This window comes from Ahaetulla prasina, chromosome 1 (assembly GCF_028640845.1).
Source record: "Ahaetulla prasina isolate Xishuangbanna chromosome 1, ASM2864084v1, whole genome shotgun sequence".
NCBI classification, from domain to species: domain Eukaryota; kingdom Metazoa; phylum Chordata; class Lepidosauria; order Squamata; family Colubridae; genus Ahaetulla; species Ahaetulla prasina.
The window spans coordinates 302784392-302802918 of NC_080539.1; the positions used below are offsets into that span (position 1 = coordinate 302784392).

General features: G+C 38.2%; 2 protein-coding genes across 2 annotated transcripts; both read left to right on the forward strand.

The window, feature by feature from the left end:
• Nucleotides 1–3639: 3639 nt before the first annotated feature.
• On the forward strand, nucleotides 3640–13250 carry LOC131187565 (acyl-coenzyme A thioesterase 1-like). Its single transcript, XM_058161965.1, has 3 exons — nucleotides 3640–5510; nucleotides 6417–6619; nucleotides 8669–13250. Exons 1-3 carry the CDS (start codon nucleotides 4946–4948, stop codon nucleotides 9260–9262), a joined length of 1362 nt encoding a protein of 453 aa, XP_058017948.1. The 5' UTR covers nucleotides 3640–4945; the 3' UTR covers nucleotides 9263–13250.
• A 122-nt stretch (nucleotides 13251–13372) lies between these two features.
• LOC131187566 (acyl-coenzyme A thioesterase 1-like) lies at nucleotides 13373–17808 on the forward strand. Its single transcript, XM_058161966.1, has 3 exons — nucleotides 13373–14431; nucleotides 14877–15079; nucleotides 16465–17808. The coding sequence occupies exons 1-3, from the start codon at nucleotides 13855–13857 to the stop codon at nucleotides 17038–17040; spliced, it is 1356 nt and encodes a 451-aa protein (XP_058017949.1). The 5' UTR covers nucleotides 13373–13854; the 3' UTR covers nucleotides 17041–17808.
• Nucleotides 17809–18527: the final 719 nt, after the last annotated feature.

The window sequence follows — 18527 nt, forward strand, 5'->3', positions numbered from 1 at the left end:
TAGTTTACGCTTTGAAAAAGATAGAGGGTTCACATACTTCCTTTTTTTTTTCTTTAATTAAATTTAATTAAATTTTTATTTATAAAACAACATAATATAACAAACACAAAACACATAACATATATTCCCTTTTTACAACTGTTTCGTAACGGTAGTCTTCTAATATTTACATTTTCCCCTAAGTCCCATTATAATATATATATCCTTCTTGCCACATTATCCCTTACATTTTATACATTATCTTACAAACACTTTATGTTTGTGATTTCTCCCCTTTCGTTATTGTTCACCATTCCTAATCTCCAGCCAGTTGTACCATTTGTTCCATACTGCATAGTATTCTGTATTTTCCTTTTCTTTAATTTCCTTTGTTAATTTGTCCATCTCGGCACAGTCTAAAATTTTCTTTATCAATTCTTCCTCTGTTGGTATATTGTCTTTTTTTCCAATTTTGTGCATATGATATTCTTGCGGCCGTTATTATATGTAAAATTAGGGCGTCAAATTTTTCAACTTTCAATTTCCAAACATTAAAGGTGCTCAAAAGTTGTGACATGCCTTAAGGATTGTAAATATATTTTGATTACTTTAATATAATTTAGATGTGCTTGGTAAATAACTACATAAATATCATAACTTTTCAGACGAGCAAATTCCCAGCAAACAATTCAGACCAGCAATTCCCCAGTACCATCAAAGAAAAACATTATTCTATGCAGTGAGCTGGGTGGAAGATACCTTTTATCATTTCACTGTAGAGAAAGGCTCAATAACAGGAAAACCTGCTGAGGTGATTGCAGATAATCTGGTGTATTTCATGAAGAAGAAAAGCATTGACAAAAGCTTGAAGGCCAGTGGAAGATTCTACAAATTTTAATACTGGCTGTGAAGGTAGTGCCATGCACTGGGTAGAGGTCAAGCCAGAGCATTCACTCTGCTGGAACTTATGGGCTTGTCTGAAGGTGTATATGAGCCACCTTTGATGTGCAAACTACAGCAAGACTACAGTGGAAATAAAGAAGTTTATTGACAAATCAATGCAAGTACCACAGTGGCCCTGTCATACTCAATCAATAGAGAGTGGTGTGAAACAGGTCATAGAGGCTGCAAGCAGAGTTATACACATGAGAAACGTGAGGGTTATATCAGAGGCCAAGAAGCAAATCAGGGGCTGATGTTGAAGAACGAATCAAAACAAGACTTAATGAAACTCAATTAAACTTTTTTGTGACTTAGATAATTACTTTCAGATGTTAGTTTATGATTGCATGGATAACTTTTTGCTTAGCTAGATAAGATTCATGTAGAAAAAAAACTTTAATTTTTGTAGCACAAGGTGTAATTTTGAGAAGAATAAATCAACAGTACAGTATTTGGGGGGTATATGATCAGACGTGGATTTGCATACCAAGCTAAACGTTGTACAATTGCAAAAATAACAGCAGATTTGAATTCTTGGTGTAAAAACATATTTTTAGAACGCCTCATTGAAAATATTACAAAAATTAATTTTCACTCCATTAAATGGCACACACAGTATTCATTACCATTATGAGTATTTATAAATCCCTACATTAATTATTAATAATACTGTGACCATTCTATTTTGATGACAATCAGAAATTTCATAGGTTCTTCCAATTTTCTAAGCGAATTCCCAAATTGAACAAATTCAGAATTTCCAAGCTATTAAAATAATCATTTCAATAATTCCACTTAAACATTTAGCAAAGCTAAAGCTTTGTATTTACCTTACAAATTAATTATTTGAAAATAACAACTACCTGGGACGTTGGTTGTGGCTGTTTATAGTTGTTGCCTAGTTACAGATGATGCATTTGTATTCTGACCATTTTGATTTGTTGATTCTAAATATAGCTCTCTCTAGCTCTGACCATTTAGAGATAATTCCTCTTAAATGAGAACGAAAGTGAGAAAATACCTCTCTTGGATAACATGGGAAATCATTGCAGAATGTATTTGCAAGGTCCTGAAGTTTTAGTTAAGTAGCTCTACATGTACATCTGGTGACACCATGAAAAAGGGCCTTCTGAATGGTATAGTTCCTTCTTCCCTATGGAACATCATTCCCATGAGTTACAGGTAATCCTCAAGGAATGAGAGGCTGTATAATGACTATTTGAAATTGCAAATGCATCCCAAAAGTGTACTTACAACAGGGGTTCAAAATTGCGACCAAGAACAGGTCTCTGCAGTCATGTGACCTGGATTCAGTCACTTCTGAGGCAGCAGCCATTTTTAATCCTACTACTTCTCTTTGGGACCCAAAAGTTGCCGCAGTTACGACAGGCAATTTATGAGGTCCATGTGGTTGCGCATGCTTTCTTCCCGCCCCGCCTCCACCCGTCACATGACCAGTCAAGATCTGGGGACTTTGAAGCCTGCATGCTTTTGTTTTCATTGCTGCCTGATGGAGGACTAGAGGGGTATATATCTGGTTGCTGCCCTTGTTGCTTCTTTGGTTCCTGTTACTTTGAGGTAGAGAATACTGTAGATGCCTTTGTAAGTACAGTAGCTAAAAATGGTCTTTTTCATTATAATACTCTACTTGTTTGTAAGTACTTTACAAAGATAAAGTTTTTTTCATTAGTTTGTTTTTGTTTGCCTTGGAATTGCTTGCAGAAATACTAGCAGTGTCTACAGAAAGCAGATTCAGAACTGTAAAGTTCCTTTAGCTTCTACTGTACTGTGTTTGTTTACATGTGCTTTGAAGCCTTTGGAAGCCTACCTAGGAGATAGAAAGAACTGACTCTGAAGTTTCACAGATTGTGATCACAACAACTATTAGAGGAAAACAATCTGATATCACTAGTCATTAGCAAGGCAGAAGGCAAATGGAACCAAGCCTGGTCACCCAAAAGAGATAGCTGTCCATTACATAGTATGGGTGGAAAAAAGGACAAAAAAAAAAACCCAGCTTTGAAAAGAAGCACAGAACCCAAGTGGAATCCCTTTGTTATGGCTTATCTTGTCTGCTGTAAAATTCATTATCAGAAGTCCTTGGATTCTTGTGTGCCCATTTAATTATTTCCAAGCCAATTCAGACTTAACAAATAAGAAGCTTTTCCAGTGCCCCTGCTCAGCACAATTCTTCCTTTGTATTTTTAGCCTGCTAACCAGGGTATTTCTGAACAATGGTCAAGTGTTCTTTCAAAAAAAGGATCAAACCCACGCTCAAAAGTAGCCCAGTTGACAGGTTAAAAAAATATGGAGGGGGGGCACAGGGTCAAATGGGAGTGACTGAAAGCAAGCAACCAAGAGGTCCAGGTGACAGGGAGACCCAGAAATAGCTATGGGTTGCCATGGGGATGCACAATTGTAATGATACTGCCACCAAAGTTGGAATGAAGGTTAAAATGGCACAAGTTCCCCTAAGGCATATGAGTAACTACAATTCAGTGCATGACCAGCTATTGCAGCTGTATTATAATTATAGGGTTCCAGGCTTGTTGACCAGACAGAGAAGTTGTACTTCTTGTACTCAAAATCCACATAATAAACGTAGAAAAAGAATGGAAAATGCATCAAATGTTTAATCACAACATGATTGTGTGTGTGTCATCATTTTGATGAAGTCTTGATTTGCTGCAGACAAGTATAATGCCATGAGGATGATGTGCCCTAAAAAGCACATTGAAGACATCTTTCTACCACGGTTAGACTCAAATGAGGAAGATCCTAGACTGAGAAGGCTTTTTAAAAAAATATTTTTGTTTTTAAAATAACAGGAAAAAAATCCCAAAAGCAACAAGACACAAAAAGACACATTTTTAAAGAAAAAAATACATAACAAGTGCTTAAAACGAAGTGAAAACTTATTCATTTATTTTTTTGAGCCCTAGTAGAGAATGCTTAAGAAGTAAGCCGTAAGTAAGTAAGAAGGGGCCGGAATAGCTCAGGCTGTTAAGAAGCCTGTTATTAGAACACAGTAGCCTGCAATTACTGCAGGTTCAAGCCCGGCCCAAGGTTGACTCAGCCTTCCATCCTTTATAAGGTAGGTAAAATGAGGACCCAGATTGTTGGGGGGGCAATAAGTTGACTTTGTAAAAAATATTCAAATAGAATGAGACTATTGCCTTATACACTGTATGCCGCCCTGAGTCTTCGGAGAAGGGCGGGATATAAATGTAAACAAAACAAAACAAAAGTAACTCATTGTCCAGAATGCGGCTTATTCTTTGCTAATATACCTGCTGCATCAAATATTAATCTGGGCCACAAGCACAAATACTTAAGGCAAGGAAAAAACTTTCCATAAAAATAGTCAAAATGGCTTCAACAACTTCATTAAGACTTTGGGGGGTACATACTACATACTCTGTATTTTAACCTTATTCATTCACTTACTGTAATGGGAGTTGCAGGCTAGGTTAAACGTTTTAGATTTCTCCCCCCCCAAAAAAAAAACCCCTCATCCTTGTCCGTTTGTAAACTGAATTAATATATTAATACATTAATACTGGCTTCGGAATTCTGGGAATTGAAGTCCACACAACTTTACAAGTTGCTGGGATTGTGAAGCACTGGCGTAGATCAATTGCTGAGTTGCGTTGCAAGTTTTTAACATTTTAAAAAATACGTCAGGTTTATTCTAAACACACTTATCTGAGAACAATATTATTGCATGTCTATGTAGCACTGAAGTCCAGGAAGTTCGGTGGAACTTAGCTGCTTGCAACTAAATTTATCTAGGACTGAAAGAAATAACATCCCACCGATGTGTTCTTCCTGACCAAATTACCAACCGCGAAGAACGCGCTAGGAGGAGTCAGTCCAAAGCGGAAGAAGGAAGACCAGGCTCATCGCAAAGACGGGGCTGCAAAGACCCGATCCTTGCCTTGCCTTGGCCCAGAAGTGCCGAGGTGTTAATTAATTTAGCTTGGGAGTCGCGGAGGCAGCAGGCGTGGCCTTGCTTGCGAGCAAAATGTTACGAATCTGCTTGAGTCACTGCTCGCGAAGGACTTCCATTGTGACCTCCGAAAGTTGGCGGAATCGGCGGGCGCGCTTTTCCGCCTCTGCTTGTCTCATGGAGCCTCGCTTCAGCTTTTCTCCCGCCGACCACAGCCTCTTCGATCAGCCGCTGGCCATCTCGGTGGAAGGGCTCCGGCCCGAGCAGGAGATCGGGCTCCGCGCGTCGCTGGAGGATGAAAGGGGGGAGCGCTTCGAGTCGCACGCCTTCTACCGAGCAGACGGCGAGGGGCGCTTGGATTTGCAGCGCTCGCCGGCGCTGGCCGGCGGGACCTTCTCGGGTTTGGAGCCGATGGGGCTGCTGTGGTCGCTGCAGCCGCTAAAACCCTTCAGGCGCCTGGTGAAGCGCGACGTCGAGCGCCCCTTTCGCCTGGAGCTGGAGGTGTTGGAAAGGCTGGGAGCGTCTCTGCCTGGTCATGTCCTGGCCAAGGGCTCCCACGAGCGGAGATTTCTGGGCGAGGGGGTGAAGAGACTCCCGGTGCGGGAAGGGAGCATCCGGGGCATTCTTTTCCAGCCACCCGGTAAACAGTAATTTCTTCCTACAGAAATTACCCTATTAGTAATACACTCATCTCCCGATCCCGGAGGATCAGCCAAGAGCGATTTAATGAATCCACTTTTTGGATTCTCACGGTCACGCCGAATTGAGCTATGGTATAATTAATCAGACAGGTTGAAGCTGTTTCGATTCAGTGCGTTCTTCCAACTCAGTTTGGTTGTAGCTGACGTTTACATATTTACCCAATGTTTATCCAGCATTACAGATTGAACCACAACCTGTAATGTGACCATATTTTAGTCTAGTGTGTTACTTGAACTCAGGAAATAAGATTGAATAAGGTGTAATTACTTTTTTTTAGTGTGCTTTCAAAGCAGTCTTGGCTCCAAGTGACTGGATAATCCTTGCAGTTTTCTGGACACCATTTTTGGAAATTTGGGGTTGAGAGAGAGTGACTGGCCCAAAGTCACCCAGTTGGCTGTGTACCCAAGAGAGGCTTAGAAAATAGAGTCCCTCAGTTACCGTAGTACTCTGGTGCCTTCAGCCTCTACACCAAATTAGCTTTATGATTTCTGAAATTAAAATCAGTGGAATACAATACACCATCATTATATTAGCATACCCAGCCTTTATGTTCACATATTGTATTAAATAATGGTTGATTTAATGGAGGTTTATAAACCACTACTGACTGGCTTTTTGTAATATGCTAAACCATAAATTCTGATTTCCAAACCACAGTGGCTAGCTTTATGTGACAGAATAAGCTAAACAATGAAACCATGTTATCGCTTGGCCAGTTGTTTGAATCAAGCCATGTGCCCCTTTTGTGCTTTATCTTTGATGCAGAACTTCGTTTAAAATATGCTAAGTTCTTAAGAAATCTACAGTAACTAAAAACAACTGCTCTACTTTATATCTCTTGCAGGTAAAGGCCCTTTTCCAGGTATCATTCAGTTACTTGGAACTGGGGGAGGGATTCCAGAAAGTTCAGCATGTCTGATGGCCAATCATGGCTTTGCTGTATTAGCTTTGGCCTATTATGGGTATGAAGATCTTCCTAAGGACATGCCAGAATTGCGTCTGGAGTACTTTGAAGAAGCTGTCAATTATATGCTAAAACATCCAACGGTAGGTTGCTATATTCATGGCCCTGCAAAGAGGTTCAGCTGAGATGTCTTGTTTTTTAGCCACAGAAATATATTCAGTCAGTTGGGGTCAGACTCAGCTCAGCTTTCCAGACAAGATGATTGTCAAAGGGAAAATTGGAGGGGGGGAGTACTGTGTATGCTGTTATGTTATCCTAGATAAGAGGTAGGCAGTTAATTTTCCCAAGGGGCCACAATGAGAAATTGGACTGTTGTGGAGAACCATCACCCACATACCGCCCCCCACCATACCACCTACCATCCTGCCCCCCTGCCATCACCGATTGGGACAGTAAAAGGATGGCCCCTGGGCTGTAAAAAGGCCAGGTTTGTCCTAGATAATTCAACCAGTAAATAAATGCATTTACAAGAAGTCCTTGTTTATAGACTGATACATTTAGCGACCATTTGCAATTACTATGAAAATGAAAAAGTAATTAATTCCTGGCATTTATGACCTTTGCAGTTCTATAAAGCAAAGGAAAACTGAAGTAAGATCATAAGACAACTGCGGTTTCCCTTAGCGACCATTTTGCCTAACAACCAAGTTATTCCTCCTGGATTTTTGCAAGAGCCTTAAGTCCTGACTCTGCCAAATGGCGTGGGGACCCAATGGGGGAGCTTCACGCTGGAGGTCATTGATTAATTAAAAGGTAATCCCACCTCCTTTTCCCTCCCCTCCTGTGAATCTGGCTCCCTTCTATGCTATCTTGTGTTATTTTATCTGCTTTGTTCTTTTATATCTGATGATTTAAATGTTTTTCTGCTGTAAGCCATCCAGAGTCATTGGACACGGCGAAGAAATTTCTAAATAAATAAATACCGTATTTTTCAGACTTTAAGATGCACCTAAATTTAGAAGAGGAAAACAACAAAAAAAGTTTTTGCCATCCACGTGCCCCATTTTTGGTCCTTTTTGGGGGCCTTTTCCAGCCATTTTCCAGCCTATTTTCGGGACTTTTTTCAGCCTGTTTTGGAGGCTTTTTGGACCCGTTTTGGGTGCTTTTTTCAGCCTGTTTTTTAGTTGTTGTTTTTTGTCCCATTTTCAGGGCTTTTTTCGGCATGTTTTTTATGAAAAAAGGGCTGCGAAAAGCTCAAAAACCGCCCAAAAATGGCCCAAAAATGAGGCATGCGAAGGCCAAAAAACGGCCAGCAGGTGGGCAAGGCTTCAGCAATATTCGGTCTATAAGACGCACAGACATTTTCACCCCCTTTTGGGAGACAAAAAAGTGCATCTTATAGTCTGAAAAATACAGTAATTAAACTGTGTTCTCTAAATCAGAACTACCAATATATAAATATATCAAAACTATCCGTAATCAGTTGAAAAGAAAAATCATGATTAGCAACAAAATCTATCCATATATTAGCTCAGCACATTGCTTAATATGTAAGTTACTTCAACTAGTGTTATCAATTAAAGGTTTCCTATATTTTGTAAAGCTAGAAGTATGGTTAATTCTGTGAAATTAACTAAATTGAACTTCGTTACTGTATTGTTTCAGCATGTTGAACTTTTTGTGCTATGTTCCTGAAATAGATCATGGAAAGTTTAAGGATCTTAACAACTCATTTCTTTCCATTTGGGGCAGCCAAAGCGATGCAAGATTAACTGAAGCATGAAAGCTTTAGGCCAGGATTGTCAAACTCTGTTTCATTGAGGGCTGCATCAGGGTTGTGTTTGACCTCGGGAGGCAGGGTGGGTGTGGCCAGCTTGACATCACTTGTGTCAGGGGCTGCGTGTGGTGGCCCAAGTGCTCTGCCAGCAAAAATGAACTCCCGAGCTCCATTTTTGTCTGGGATGGCTTCCTGAAATCCTGCCAACTGATTAAACTATAATATGCTGTGTTCACTTTGGCAGCACACATACTAAAATTGGAACGATACAAACCATAATATGCTGTGCTTAACAAGATTCATCCGCTTATTCATTTAGGATTGCTGTATGAACATAGCCATAGGATCAGCATGCAGTAGAAACGTGTTAGCAATGTGAATCTGATTTTCCTTTTCTTTCTTTCCTTTTATTTAGGTTAAAGGTCCAGGAATTGGGATTTTGGGACATTCCAAAGGGGGTGACCTCTGTATCTCCATGGCCTCGTTTTTAAAAGGCATCACGGCAATAGTCACAGTTAATGGTTCTATAGCCAATGTAGCTACACCAATACGCTACAAGGATATCACCATTCCACCTCTTGGCATTAATGTAAATCGAATCAAAATTGATCAGAATGGGATCTATGACATTATTGATGTCCTGAACAACCCACTTGAGGGTCCTGACCGCCAAAGCTTAATTCCATTGGAGAAAGCTGAGGGACGCTTTCTTTTTATAGTGGGAATGGATGATCATAATTGGAAGAGTGAATTTTTTGCCAATGAAGCTTCCAAACGTTTACAAGCTCATGGAAAAGACAAACCTGTAATCATTTGCTACCCTGAAACAGGTCATTACATTGAACCTCCTTATACACCACTGTGCCCTGCTTCAGTCCACTTTTTGGTGGGCAAAACAGTGATCTGGGGAGGGGAACCCAGAGCACATGCAGCAGCGCAGGTGGATGCTTGGAAGCAGATTCAAGACTTCTTTCATGAAATTCTCAATGACAGCAAGAGCAAATTGTGAATGAATTAGTTATGAGCTGGGTTTCAGCATGAATATTTGCTAAGCTAAATACTGGGATGGGAGAATAATGCTGGGAATGAATGTGAAATGAGGGCAAGAAGAAGGAAACAAAGGTGATAAATCCCATTTGAACATTGTTTATCTAGTCTTCAAATATTGTTTCTACATTCTGTATTAAAATCCTGAAGACTGGGATCTGCAAGCAGGTAAGAGCACCAGATGGTGGCCACAACAATGTGAATTTGATTTATTGGTTTACTTGAATCTATATGGCCACCCCTTTTACCACAGTGACCTTGGGTTGTGAGCAGTTTAAATGGAAACCACCCTAGAAAACCTTAAGACACATAATGCTAAATATATAATTCAAGTACAAACACTAGCGGAAAAGTCCTTGGATCCGGGGGGGGTGGGGGGAGACCATATGCAGACAATCAGGTTCAAAGCCCCAGCTCATTCCAAGTGACAACTAAATTTTTCAGCCAGATTGCCCCAGACCTTCAAGAATAATCAGAAGCTCCCTTTGGAGCCCAACTGGGCTTAAATGAGGAACAGCATCAAGCACTGAGCGCACATTCTCTGAGAGTGACCTGCCCCGGGACTCCGTTTCTGCCTGCATTTGTCAATGCGTTAAAGGTAGTTTTTTTTTTGTTGTTGTTTACATTTATACCCCGCCCTTCTCCGAAGACTCAGGGCGGCTTACAGTGTATAAGGCAATAGTCTCATTCTATTTGTATATTTTTACAAAGTCAACTTATTGCCCCCCCAACAATCTGGGTCCTCATTTTACCTACCTTATAAAGGATAGTTCTCAACTTATAAGCACAACTGAGACCAAAATTTCTGTTGCAAGACCATTGTTAAGTGAGTTTGCTCCATTTTATGACTTTTCATGCCACAGTTAAGTGAATCACTAGTTAATAGCATGGTTGATAAGTGAATCTTGGCTTTTCCATTGACTGCTTGTTAGAAGGTTGCAAAAGATCACATGACCCCGGGATATTCCAATTGTCAAAAATATATGCAAGTTGCTAAGCTTCCAGATGTGGATTACATGACCATAGGATTGCTGTGAGTGTCGTAAGTGTGAAAATCCTAAGTCAGACAATGTCGGCTGGCGACCCCCAGGGGGAGGGCCTTCTCTATGGGGGCACCAACCCTCTGGAATGAGCTACCACCGGGTATTTGCCAATTCCCTGATCTCCGGACCTTTCGACGCGAGCTGAAAACATTTCTGTTTCATCGCGCAGGATGGTTTTAAATGGGGGTTTTATTGGTTTTAATTGGTCTATCCAACTTTGCATTTTTGCTTTTAAATTGGTTTTAACTTTTATAGTGACTGTTTTATTTTGGCTGTAAACCGCCCTGAGTCCTTAGGGAGAAGGGCGGTATAGAAATTTAAAAAATAAATAAATAAATAAATAAGTCACTTTTTGTAGTGTCATTTGCAACTTCCATCACTAAACGGATGGTTATAAGTGGAGGACTGCCTTTAATCTTCCTGCTCACCCTGAACCTCTCCCCAATAACATACTAACCTCTCCATCAGGCTGATTTTCCCAATCACCCACTTTTATATATGTTGTGGGAGGTTCAGTCACATGGTCATGGACTTCACTTTGACTTGTTTTTGACAAATACAGATTTTACTCTTCCAAATTAGGAAGAAAAATTATTTGTAGGTTCAATTTCTTTAAATGGATGTGTAGGTTAACAATTTGGCAATTTTGTCTTTAACTTTTAATGACTGCAGTTACTTTGAATTTATATAAAACAACCTAAAATATTACTGGCAAAGAAAATTAACTTTAAAAAATGAAGTAAACATAGTGAAATAGGAATGTGCCTTCTTCTCTCCAAGTTGTTTTTAGCACAAGAAAGAATAACTATATGACTGAAGAGTTTGCTGTATAATATTCATCTGCAAAAATAATTAAATTGCACTTCAGAAGATAATGTTCTGAATGCGTTTGCTGCTTCTGTCAAAGGCCAACTGGAGAAAAGGACCAATCATTTCATCTTTTTTTTATTTATTTATTTATTTATTTATTTATTTATTCAAATTTGTATACCGCCCTATCTCCCGAAGGACTCAGGGCGGTTCACAGGCACATAAAAAACATTTATATATAATTAAAATAACTATTAAAAAACTTATTCTAATGCCAAATATTAAAAATATAAATATAAATCTTAAAACCAAATTTAAACCCCTGTGAATTTAAAAATCTATAAATTTAAAATCTAAATTTAAAAATCTAAGCCAGTCCTGCGCAGATGAATAAATGCGTCTTAAGCTCGCGACGGAAGGTTCGGAGGTCCGGAAGTTGACGGAGTCCTGGGGGGAGTTCGTTCCAGAGGGTGGGAGCCCCCACAGAGAAGGCCCTTCCCCTGGGCGTCGCCAGACGACACTGTCTAGCTGACGGCACCCTGAGGAGTCCCTCTCTGTGAGAGCGCACAGGTCGGTGAGAGGTATTCGGTAGCAGTAGGCGGTCCCGTAGGTAACCCGGCCCTATGCCATGGAGCGCTTTAAAGGTGGTTACTAACACCTTGAAGCGCACCCGGAAGGCCACAGGTAGCCAGTGCAGTCTGCGCAGATAGTAAATAAAAATTGATAGTATAAATTAACTCATCCTAAATTATACAACTTTTGTTATGCAGAATAATCAAACTCCCTACTACTGAGTTATGTCACTGGAGCAAGCTGTTAATTTCTGGCTGCAGTCCAATTTAGGAACTTTCCTATTTTTCAACTTTGCTTTAAATTTTTCTTACTTTGTTTTTAAATTGTTCCTATTTTTATTCTTACAAAATTTCATTGCCTTTGTTGTTAAAATTAACAAGATAACATGTGTGTTGCTGCCAAGTTAAAATGAGTTTTAGAAGTTCAAGAAATTCTAAATTGGTATTTACAGATCCAAACATGTGATTCCTCGGATAACACTTTTTTTTGCACTGTTGGTGAAATGTTTCAAATGAAATAAATTGCTAATACTTGGTAAGACGTCTCCAGTACTGTAACTTTTTTTTGTAAAGATTTTTTTATTTTTTACATTCGAACAACATACATTACATCTTTTCTGAACAGAATATCAGCCAGGTATATGTTCATACCAAATTTAGTTCTTTTCCAACATCTCTTACATGCTTTCATCACTATATTTTCTCTCATTTTTATTTTCCTTTTTACATTTCTCTTTATAAATCTAATCTTACCTTTCACCCCAATTTTAATCTTTTATCAAATTTTCCCTCTTTCCCTCCCTTTTTTCTACTCACATTTATATTAAACCCTTATATTCCCATTTAATAATTATATTCTTTTATATCTTCTACTTATCCAACATCAGTCATATATTACATTTCAATGACAATTCATAAATAGTTAACATAATAAAAAAATAAAATAAAAAACAGGAAAAAAACTCAGTTTTTCTTAATATTTCTAAAATATCATTTTAGATAACCTTCCAACCTAATAACCTTCCAACATTTACTGTTAACTTTTTTTGAATTTTTTTGGTATATTTTTAATACAAACAAACATAAAAACGTCTTCAATCCAGATGCAGTGTGTCAGTAGGTTGATTACAAATCTTTTGTGCAATTTCAACATTTACATATCATTAATTTGTCTAATCTTAAATTGTGTCAATCTAATATGGATCCAAATGTGTTAATCAAATGATCCTTTAATTAACTATAGTATTTCATTCTCTCGTGTCATATAAATTATTCTAAATTAATATTTTATCTTATTACATCATTCATTCCATCATCTTAAGTCAATTTCTATTCTTCCGAGCAGGACTGGCTTAAATAGGGTTTTTAAATATGGATTTTATTGGGGTTTATTTTATATTTTGTATTGTATTTTAAATTTTAGGCCATATTGAATAAGTTTTTTAAAGAGTGTTTTTATTGTAATATATGGTATTATTTTATCTGCCTGTTCACCGCCCTGAGTCCTTCGGGAGAAGGGCGGTATAAAAATTAAATAATAATAATAATAATAATAATAATAATAATAATAATAATAATAATAATAATAATAATAATAATAATAATAATAATAATAATATTAATAAAAAATTGTGTCATTCAACAATTCCTTCCTTATAAAAACCGCTCTCAAATCTTTTTTTTTACATATTTTCCCTTCTAGCCATTGATAAAATAAATCCCATATCTTATAACATTGTTTATCTTCCTGTTCTCTGATTTCAAATGTCTATTTACTCATTTCTGCATATTCCCATAATTTTCTTAAGAATGTCATCTTGCTGTGGTAATTTCTCACTTTTCCAATTCTTGGCAAACACAATCCATTTACTGTAACTTGTGACAAAAATAAATAAATAAAAATAAAATAAACTCTTGAAGTCCACCAAGTTTGACTACTAGTCTTGAGGCAGCCGAATCCGACCTTCAACTCCCCGTTTCGGAAGCCTGATCTCTGCGATCGATTGCTACGGTCTCTCGCGTCTTAACCCGGAGCGTCTGACTGAAGAGAAGGGCAGCGAGCTCTGCTTCTAGCCCCCGACAATTCAGCGGCTCGCGCGAGGAGTCCGGACATCCCCGGGGAGCTCGTCATGTGGCAAAAAGTCCTGGGTAGAGCGTGGGATTTCCGCCCGGTGTTCTTGCGCGGGCCGGGCCACCCTTTGGGGAAGATCTTTCCGAAATGCAACGACCGAAGAGGGCTCATCACCATGTCGGTCACTCCCGCTGTAGGCTTGGCAGATCAGCCCGCGAAAGTGACAGTCGAAGGACTCGCGCCTTTGCAGGGAGTGACGCTCCGGGCGCTAGTAGTGAACGGGCAGGGCAGCCTCTTCGACGCCTGCGCGCATTACCAAGCGGACCAGCGTGGGGGGATAGACCTGTCCAAAGATGTTTCTAAGGGAGGGGATTACGTCGGACTGGAGCCCATGGGGCTATTTTGGAGCCTGACCCCCGCTACCATAGAGAAGCCTTACCAAAGGCTGGAGCCCGACGACGTGGAGCGTCCCGTCAAAGTGCAGATCACGGTGCATCAGGAATATAGCCAGCCCGGGGCCATCCCCGGACAGGTGCTCGCTCAAACGAGCGTGGAAAGGTGGTTCACTCTTCCTGACGTGAGAAGGATTAGGTTGAAGGAAGGTGCGGTAAGAGGCAGCTTATTCCTTCCGCCAGGTGAGTAGAGGAGGAGAAGTCTCATTCGTCATCTTCAGGCTTCAGCTTCGTGCTTCTGGGAGCAATGTGTGATCGCAGCTGACTTCGTCAAAACGTTGCCAAGACATTTCCAATTTTACACGGGAGAAAACCCGAACAACCAAAGACCTATATATATATATATATATATATATATATATATATATATATATATATATATATATATATATATAGGGTTGATGGGCAAAGCTCAAGTATCATGGATTAAAAAAAAAGAAATAATATTAACCTTTCCATAACACAAGGGATTAAGCATGCGCTGAACTCTAACCCACGGCAGTCGTACCAAAAAGACTTTTAAAATCAGCTTGTTAAAGGCCTTTCAATATAAAAAAAAAGCAATTAAAAAAAATCCTGTTCATAATATCCAGGCCCAACACATTTGATCAATATCTACTCCTATTAGGGAACGGCCCATTTCCAGCTGTGATAGACATGTTTGGTGACGAAGGTGGGTTAATCGAATTCCGATCCAGCCTTCTGGCAACCCATGGCTTTGCAGCTCTTTCCTTGCCATATTTTAATTTTGAAGATCTCCCAAAAGTCATGGATGATTTCCGTCTTGAATATTTTGAAGAGGCAGCCAGGTTTTTGTTGCGCCATCCGAAGGTGAGTGATGTGAACAAAACTTCTCTGTCTATAATACAGTTTGCACCAAGGCAACATAAAAAAATTTTTTCCAATGGATTCTGAATTAAAAAATTATGAGAAAACTAAGGAAAACTTACGCAAGTATCAATCTCTTGTTTTGCCAGGAAATATGCATCACTGTTAGGTGTTATGATCAGGCTCCCCCCATATTGATAGAATAGAATAGAATAGAATAGAATAGAATAGAATAGAATAGAATAGAATAGAATAGAATAGAATAGAATAGAATTTTATTGGCCAAGTGTGATTGGACACACAAGGAATTTGTCTTGGTGCATATGCTCTCAGTGTACATAAGTGTACACTCAGTGTACATAAAAGAAAAGATACGTTCATCAAGGTACTGATGAACATACTGATAACCTTCCCGCCAAACTGGTACCTATTTATTTACTTGCATTTGCATGCTTTTGAACTGCTAGGTGGATAGGACAGTGCTTGTATAGTCAGGTATTTTTTCTGGCCATTAAAAATAATGAGTGGGAAAACTTTACAGGAGGTGGAAAAAGTCAGAGGCAATAAAATTACTGAGAGAGGATTTTGGATGTAAACTTATTTAGGTTTATAAGAAAGCTGGTTTCTAAAATCTACTGTATTAATATTTTGTGTATACAAGTATACATAATAGTAATACTAAACAAATAGATATATCAGTTCAAAATAAGATTTCATGTACTGATTTGGTTCTCAGTGATAGTGCTTTCCATGACAAAAGACATACATTTATTTAAAATATTTGAAACATTTTTTATGAAGTTTTGTCAAAATCTGGATTGTTTCCAAGAAAACTTAAAATATACCTAATAATCATACCATATTACAAAGATTTAATCACACACAAAGATATCCATTTTCTGAACAAATTAGGGTTGTACTTCTCTATCCCACCCCTAACACAGGAATAGGGTACAGGAGAACAACCCTGTTTTCCATACGCTTTTGCTCATACATTTCCCATTCAGAATATTTTGAAGATAATTTGTTTAGGTTAGCCTTAAAAATAATTTAATATATAGGAATTTCTCTACCACTCTGAAAGCAGTATGCAGTACAAAATAGAAAAGCAACTTTTGAGGGAGCAGATAGATTATATATTTTTATTTTTATTTTGAAAAAGAGATATATTATACAGTCCCATTATAAATATACTAAGCTTTTACTCATTGAGGTTTCTTTATTAGCCAGGATTTTTAACAAATTAGCCCAAGATGCTCAGTGGCGTTTATTAATAACCTAATTTATAGAAATAAATTATTTTATAGTTATTGAAAACAGTTAATGAAACATTTGTATTCTTTTTAATTCTGTTCAATAATTTAACCCATGCTATTTCATTCATGAAGGTTAAAAAATCAGGAATTGGTGTTATTGGAACTGGGAAAGGAGGAGAACTGGCTTTAGCGATGATGACCTTCCTTCCAGAAGTAGTGGCTGCTGTCTGCATTTCTGGCTGCAGCTCCGTCACCGCCACTGCCCTTCATTATGGAAAACAGACCCTGCCTGGGCTTTGCTTTAATATGAGTAGGATTAAGATTTTGGACAATGGGATATTTGATATTTACGAAGCTTTGGATGACCCAAGGGATCCAGCCAATTCACAGTCCCGGATTCCCATTGAAAAGGCAGAAGGCCATTTCCTTTTTGTGGTCGGAGAAGATGATCACAATTGGAAGAGCTCCTTGTATGCTGAAATAGCTACTACACACCTACACCAGCATAAGAAGGCCAATTTTGATCTCTTGAGTTACCCTGGAGCAGGCCATCGAATTAATCCATCTTTTTCTCCTGTTTGCCTGGTAGCTTTAGACCGTGTTCTAGGGGTGCCTATTCTGAGTGGTGGAGAGAACAAAGCTCACGCCCACGCGCAGGAACATTCCTGGGGAAAGATTCTTGAGTTCCTGAATTTGCACTTGAAATAAGACGAGTAGGCGGATGGTTGAACACTGAAACAAATTTAAAGAAAAAAGTTCCAAAGAAGATGAAGAAATAGTCAGGAACTGAGCAAGAAGGATGGGTAGAAATAATATATAAAATATATGCCTTGGGTTATATTATGAACAGATAAAAAAATAAGGTTAATTCAGATGGAGTAGCCAAAAGCATATTTTTTAGAAATGTAATTTAGAGTACTGCAGCCAAGAATGACTTTGTTTATAATGTTACAAATGTCAGTTAACTCCTAAAACACTGCAACAAATTATACACAGCCAGCAGCACCAAGTGTGGCTTCTGCCATTTTGAGATCATAGATACAACTAATTTCTGCCTTCTAGCAATTTTATGTTTTTGGAATATAACTTCAGCACACATAGCAAGTACCGTATTGTTGCTTGAATAGAGAACACAAATGAGAGGTGGATATTATAATTTACAATGATAAATGAAGTCACCTGCAAAGGGTATTAGCCAATGAAGATGACTGGTTTTCTTTAGCTACTAATCAAATTATATTGGCTTTTACAACACAGATATCTCTTTTCATAAGACACATTATAGCTTATGTCTAAGTCCAACAAAAATCAGTCTTGCTAAAAGTGCCAAAATCTTTAGTTGGAATCAGATTTTTTAAAAAAACGAAGTAATATAAAGCATAGTACAGTTTCAAATTTTACTAAGACTGGAATTTGCAGTTTTAACTAAATGTACTTCCAAAATGTAAGAATTGTCCCATTAAAATGTTTAGAGTATGTAAGTTTTTATGGCTAGTTTGTTATAGGAGTGTTCTATTACCAATCACTATAGTGACAAAAACTATATTTTATCTGCTCTGCATATTGGTACCACCTAAATTGACATTTCTAATGGTGCTAAGAATAAATTGTCAAACATTTAATGTTTAGTATGAAGTATTACTGAAACTATATTTTTTAAAGTATATTTTATTGCAATTTCTCAAACATATCTATATATTACTAAAACTCTCGTTTGTATGTATCCATTACCTGGATGAAACTGTCCATTGTAGGGCAACAATTTTTGAACTAACATTTTGAACCTCAAATGAGCTAACAGAATGCATGCAAAATCCAGGATCTATGACTTCTGTGGAATTGAAATTTGACAATTCTATAGAATATTTTATGACTTAATACGAAATATCATAACATTTCAAGTAGTCAAATCCTGATGTTTGACTGTGCTATACAGTTCAACATGAGTTACTTTCAAGGCAGATACATCTCTGAATATCTCCCTGAATTTTAAAGAATTTTTCTAGTGAAGACAATACATTAGAAAGTCTGCCATTGTTGAAGGTATCTGGTAAGGAAATATCACTGAAACAATGACCTGATGGTTCACAGCATGTCTAGTACTTTGTAAAATTACACCTAAGTTCAATAACTTTATGCACAAACATACTTGCTCTTCTACTGGGACAAAAACACATCTTCTAAGATTTAAACCT